This window comes from Taurulus bubalis (assembly GCF_910589615.1).
Source record: "Taurulus bubalis genome assembly, chromosome: 4".
In the NCBI taxonomy this organism is placed as follows: Eukaryota; Metazoa; Chordata; class Actinopteri; order Perciformes; family Cottidae; genus Taurulus; species Taurulus bubalis.
The window spans coordinates 848,974-854,973 of NC_136592.1; the positions used below are offsets into that span (position 1 = coordinate 848,974).

Below are 6,000 nucleotides of genomic sequence, written 5' to 3' on the forward strand. Positions count from 1 at the left end.
AAGTGATGATAATGCAACATTGAAGAAATTGTAGGCTTGTATTATTTTTCTACAACCTAAAACATATGTCATCTGAAATATGTGTGAGGTGTTTTATCACATTTCTAGACACGATAACTGGTGGTAACGGTGGACAGTTGTTAGATTGACCTATGTCTTGTCTGCGAATAATAGGCTTTGTAGAGGAAAACCATGTGGCCATAACTCATGACCATTTAAATGTAGAATGCTGCTTTAGCGCCGTCTATAGGTAACAGCATATGAAGCAGAACATGAGTTACAGCCTTGTACTACATTGGTTGATGGCTGCTTAAATTGTTTGCACTAGATCTGCTGAGAGCTAATAAGCAGAAAGTGCATCTGTTCTGACCTTTTCACCTTGTCCATCCAGGTTGGAGAGCTGGTGCCCATGAAGCCGTGCGACACATGCAGTTGTACTTCAAACATAGATCCCAGCACCAGATTGCACTTAACAGAATGTCATCCGACACCATGTGACACACACTGCCCTCTGGTGAGACCAGTCCCTCTCCTTCCCTGGTTGATTTGATACCTAACAGGTTTTATCTTGATTTGTACCTTGTGACCTGATATTTTTGGGGACCATCATGACCTGCAGAATGTTTAAAGCTTAAATGTGGTTAGTGCTCACTTGAAAGGACATTTTGAAGCACAGATTTTGTCTTTCGACCACACACATAAGTCGAGGCTGATTTGATTTGTCAATTTACTGATAATGTAATACAAATACGAGCTATTCTGTAAACTCAACAGAATACTTATGTCATCCCTGAATCCAAATTCTGACATTAAAACACTGTGCATTTAGAAAAGATCAAATATCACCCAGAGCATGTGCTGGTTTTACAAATCTATATTTTGCTTGTATGCTAAGTTTGTCTTTGTGTCTCTGTCCAGGGTTATGAGTACCAGACCGTCGCTGGCCAGTGCTGTGGGAAGTGTGTCCAAATAAACTGCGTGGTCATGCTGTCAAACACCACCATCACACTACAGGTTGGTGTGTGTGTGTGTGTGTGTGTGTGTGTGAGAGAGCAAAAGCCTTTAGATTGGATATATCTATAAGGTCACTAAGGTCTCCAACAGCTCTACTGTCTTTTAAATACTGTAATAAGGCTATTTGTAGTTTGTACTTTTTAAAATAATGGCAGCTCAAACATAAAGCAAGTCACTCAATGTGCATTTAAGACATTTTGCAGTTGGTGTTCATCCACCAAGAGTTGTGTCATCTCCACAGCGTAAAGAGAGAAGTACACACTTTCAACAGAAAGCAGAAAGAAAAGAAGATGAGCTCAGACACAAAAAGAATACAAAGTGAAGTATTACTTGAAGTATTACTTAGTATGAATCATTAGAATTGTGCAGATCACGCTGATGGCGCCGTGATGCTGACCTTTGTTAATTAAGGCTCCATCTTTGTTGATTTGGATTCCGTAGTGAAATAATTATATGAACTATTTAAATTGTGTAGAATATGGACTAAAACATACAAAACCTCTGGTATTTCCCTTTAACTTTCCATGTCACTAGAATCAGCAGAAATTAACACTCAGTTGAAATGCATCTTCATTTGATGACAGCCACAAATAGAACATTTCATACAAGACAATGAGAACAATGGAAGAGAACAAACACTATTAGAAGAAGAACTTCTAGCTTCTTCATCAGAGTCAACACAAAATCAAAAAACAATGCACGTATCAAAATGTTCAACATTTGTTGTCTTCAATTTGTGGGCTCCAGTTTTGACCAAATCTCAGAAGTTTCTCCTGCGTTGCACAGAGAGGAAAAAGAGCTCAGTCAAAGGCTGGATCAGAAACAATCCACACATGTTCATGGAGATGATAGTGGCTCTGATCCAAAATGCTGTGGTGTCGTTCTTTAGCCCGGCGCCTTTTGGACTCCTGCTGAGAATCCCTGCTTGAAGTTTGAGTGTGTGAAGATCGGCAATCAATTCATCACCGTAGAGGCCAAGTTCATCTGTCCTGCCTACGACCCCAAAGACTGCATACCGGTGACTGCACACACACACACACACACACACACACACACACACACACACACACACACACACACACACACACACACACGCACACATTGATGAAGGCAGTAGAACACACTGCCCCCTGCAGTCCAATGTGATGTGTGTGATTACTGATGTGAGTGTGTGTGTCTCCTACAGGGAACAGAGACCATAGCTCCGGACGGGTGCTGCCATGTCTGTATGTATTGCTTATTACTTCCATGAGTTTCAGAGCTGCTCTGGTTACACAGACCCATGATGTCCATTAGAGCTTCTAATAATCATGAAGACCATAAGACAGAATAATGCATGATGAAGGGATCTGTAATACATTATTAATAATAATAATGACCAAATTATGACCACATCTTCTAGTTGAGATGAGCCTCTTCATTTATTCAGCAGTTTGTTTGTGTATTGATTGACTGAGTTCCATTAGTTTTACTTCTAAAAACAAACACAACACTGAACAAAGTCAACTTTTGCTCCCAAGAAGACCGTGTGTCGTCTTCAGTTTGTATCATGAAGATAAAATAGACACAACAAAAGCAAATGGGTAGCATTTCCACTAACTTGACGACACATAAACATCAACATCAACGAGACAGATAGGTATGTTTGTGTGTCATCAAGTTGGTGCGTGTGTGTGTTTGCAGCACTTTGAGCTCTCTTGGCCACCATACAGATACTATGATGTATAAATCAGGGAGAATGACACGTGCTTCCCTCTCAACATGCTTCTCTTGCCTGCCTCAGGTATTCCAAAGGGTCAGCCGTGCAGCATCTCCACCACTGCTGTGCGGCTGGAGAGCCTGGGCTGCCACGCCAAAGAGCTGGTCAACGTGACCTCCTGCACCGGAGCATGCGGCACCTTCACCTTGTGAGTCCCCCGCATGTCTCCTCCTTGTCGTCATATTGTGAATCTTTTCCCTTTCTTCACACCGTCCTTTCTCTCTATCGTCAGCTACTCCTACAAAATGAGCTCCTTGGAGCACACCTGCTCCTGCTGCCAGGAGGCGGCGACATCTGAGAGGAAGGTCCAGCTCTCCTGCCCGGACAGCACAGAGATCAGCTACACCTACATCCACATCGACAGCTGCGCCTGCCTGAAGACAGAGTGCTCTGCGCCCGGCGGCGGCCAAGTGGCAAACGCCAAGTCACGTCGACGCAGGAGATGAGGCAAAACATGACGAGCTAGGCATTGGCCACTTGTAATGTGATGAGCATTAATTAATAGAATATCGTCTGCATACATAATTCCTGTATTTATGTCTAATGTTTTAGTAGTTTTAGCTTGATAAGATTATTAACCCACACATATCTCATTAATAAAGATCATATTGTAGCTACAGACTGAGCGTTGGTGTTTTTCTTTGGTTTCTTTCTGCATGGACAGCGTCTGTGTGAGCGTGTGTTCATAACTATCCAAGTATGACAATTCATCGCCTTTTTCTTTGAAGTCAAATTAAACAAACATCAGTTTAACTGTTACATGAGCTAGTGCGGTAGAGCGTCCTCCTCCCGAGTAACACCATGAGACTCTCACCAATCCAATGTAACGTAGCGCCTCCCGTGCTCACAGTGGGTTTCCTCACACCTCTGCACACGGTTCATTCCAGCATCGATTCCTTCACTGAAATGGCAACTTGTCTTCCCCGAGCACATTCAAACTGCAAAGTATGCAGAAGGGAACAGTCAGGACCAAGTGAAAAAAAACGTTCATTCATTTTTTAGCCTTGATTGAACAATTCTATTTTTCCCACAAACTTATAATTTGTATACAACGGAAACGTTGCTGTACATTAAATTACTTCAGGCCAAGTAATCACAGATTTTACTTTCTACAATTATTTCAAAACTTAGCCTCATCATTCTTGAGAAGCCCGTTCATTATGCGCATTTAAAATGAAATATGGTAAACAAATAAGAGTATTATAGTACATTTAGCTGACACTTTAATCCAAAGCAACACACATGTTTGTAATACACCATAGACACAGCAAGGGGGAGCAATTCAAGTGTCTTGTGTTGCTCAAGGACACATCGACATGGACTGGCAGAGCCAGGGCTTAAACCACCGATCCTCTGATTGAACGATGGGCATGCTAACCACTGAGCCACAGTCAAATGTTAAAACAAGTATATTATTACAGTGTCAAGTGTATATTAATAGAGAAAAGATGTGCAAGGCTGTGTAACAGTAAGAACTTATACATGTAAGTGTGAGCATCCCTGGCTTTATTGATGGAGCAGAGGATGACTCAATGATGGAGGAGCAGAGGATGAGAGGATGACTCAATGATGGAGGAGCAGAGGATGAGAGGATGACTCAATGATGGAGGAGCAGAGGATGAGAGGATGACTCAATGATGGAGGAGCAGAGGATGAGAGGATGACTCAATGATGGAGGAGCAGAGGATGAGAGGATGACTCAATGATGGAGGAGCAGAGGATGAGAGGATGACTCAATGATGGAGGAGCAGAGGATGACTCAATGATGGAGGAGCAGAGGATGAGAGAATGACTCAATGATGGAGGAGCAGAGGATGAGAGGATGACTCAATGATGGAGGAGCAGAGGATGACTCAATGATGGAGGAGCAGAGGATGAGAGGATGACTCAATGATGGAGGAGCAGAGGATGAGAGGATGACTCAATGATGGAGGAGCAGAGGATGAGAGGATGACTCAATGATGGAGGAGCAGAGGATGACTCAATGATGGAGGAGCAGAGGATGAGAGGATGACTCAATGATGGAGGGGCAGAGGATGAGAGGATGACTCAATGATGAAGGAGCAGAGGATGAGAGGATGACTCAATGATGGAGGAGCAGAGGATGACTCAATGATGGAGGAGCAGAGGATGAGAGGATGACTCAATGATGGAGGAGCAGAGGATGACTCAATGATGGAGGAGCAGAGGATGAGAGAATGACTCAATGATGGAGGAGCAGAGGATGAGAGGATGACTCAATGATGGAGGAGCAGAGGATGAGAGAATGACTCAATGATGGAGGAGCAGAGGATGAGAGGATGACTCAATGATGGAGGAGCAGAGGATGACTCAATGATGGAGGAGCAGAAGATGAGAGGATGACTCAATGATGGAGGAGCAGAGGATGACTCAATGATGGAGGAGCAGAAGATGAGAGGATGACTCAATGATGGAGGAGCAGAGGATGACTCAATGATGGAGGAGCAGAGGATGAGAGGATGACTCAATGATGGAGGGGCAGAGGATGAGAGGATGACTCAATGATGGAGGAGCAGAGGATGACTCAATGATGGAGGAGCAGAGGATGACTCAATGATGGAGGAGCAGAGGATGAGAGGATGACTCAATGATGGAGGGGCAGAGGATGAGAGGATGACTCAATGATGGAGGAGCAGAGGATGACTCAATGATGGAGGAGCAGAGGATGACTCAATGATGGAGGAGCAGAGGATGAGAGGATGACTCAATGATGGAGGAGCAGAGGATGAGAGGATGACTCAATGATGGAGGAGCAGAGGATGAGAGGATGACTCAATGATGGAGGAGCAGAGGATGAGAGGATGACTCAATGATGGAGGAGCAGAGGATGACTCAATGATGGAGGAGCAGAGGATGAGAGGATGACTCAATGATGGAGGGGCAGAGGATGAGAGGATGACTCAATGATGGAGGAGCAGAGGATGAGAGGATGACTCAATGATGGAGGGGCAGAGGATGAGAGGATGACTCAATGATGGAGAGGCAGAGGATGAGAGGATGACTCAATGATGGAGGAGCAGAGGATGACTCAATGATGGAGGAGCAGAGGATGACTCAATGATGGAGGAGCAGAGGATGACTCAATGATGGAGGAGCAGAGGATGAGAGGATGACTCAATGATGGAGGAGCAGAGGATGACTCAATGATGGAGGAGCAGAGGATGAGAGGATGACTCAATGATGGAGGGGCAGAGGATGAGAGGATG

General features: G+C 44.2%; 1 protein-coding gene across 1 annotated transcript in view; it reads left to right on the plus strand.

Annotated features, from left to right (window-relative positions):
• LOC306735845 (mucin-2-like) overlaps positions 1–3,219 on the plus strand; it is a gene marked incomplete at both ends in the record, with an annotated part of 39,122 nt that extends 35,903 nt beyond the window's left edge. Inside the window, 5 exons of the mRNA XM_079217405.1 lie at positions 919–1,014; positions 1,904–2,032; positions 2,201–2,240; positions 2,798–2,921; positions 3,006–3,219. Coding sequence (XP_079073531.1) covers positions 919–1,014; positions 1,904–2,032; positions 2,201–2,240; positions 2,798–2,921; positions 3,006–3,219 — 603 coding nt within the window. The remainder of the gene's footprint in view (positions 1–918; positions 1,015–1,903; positions 2,033–2,200; positions 2,241–2,797; positions 2,922–3,005) is intronic.
• Between the last annotated feature and the right edge of the window lie 2,781 nt (positions 3,220–6,000).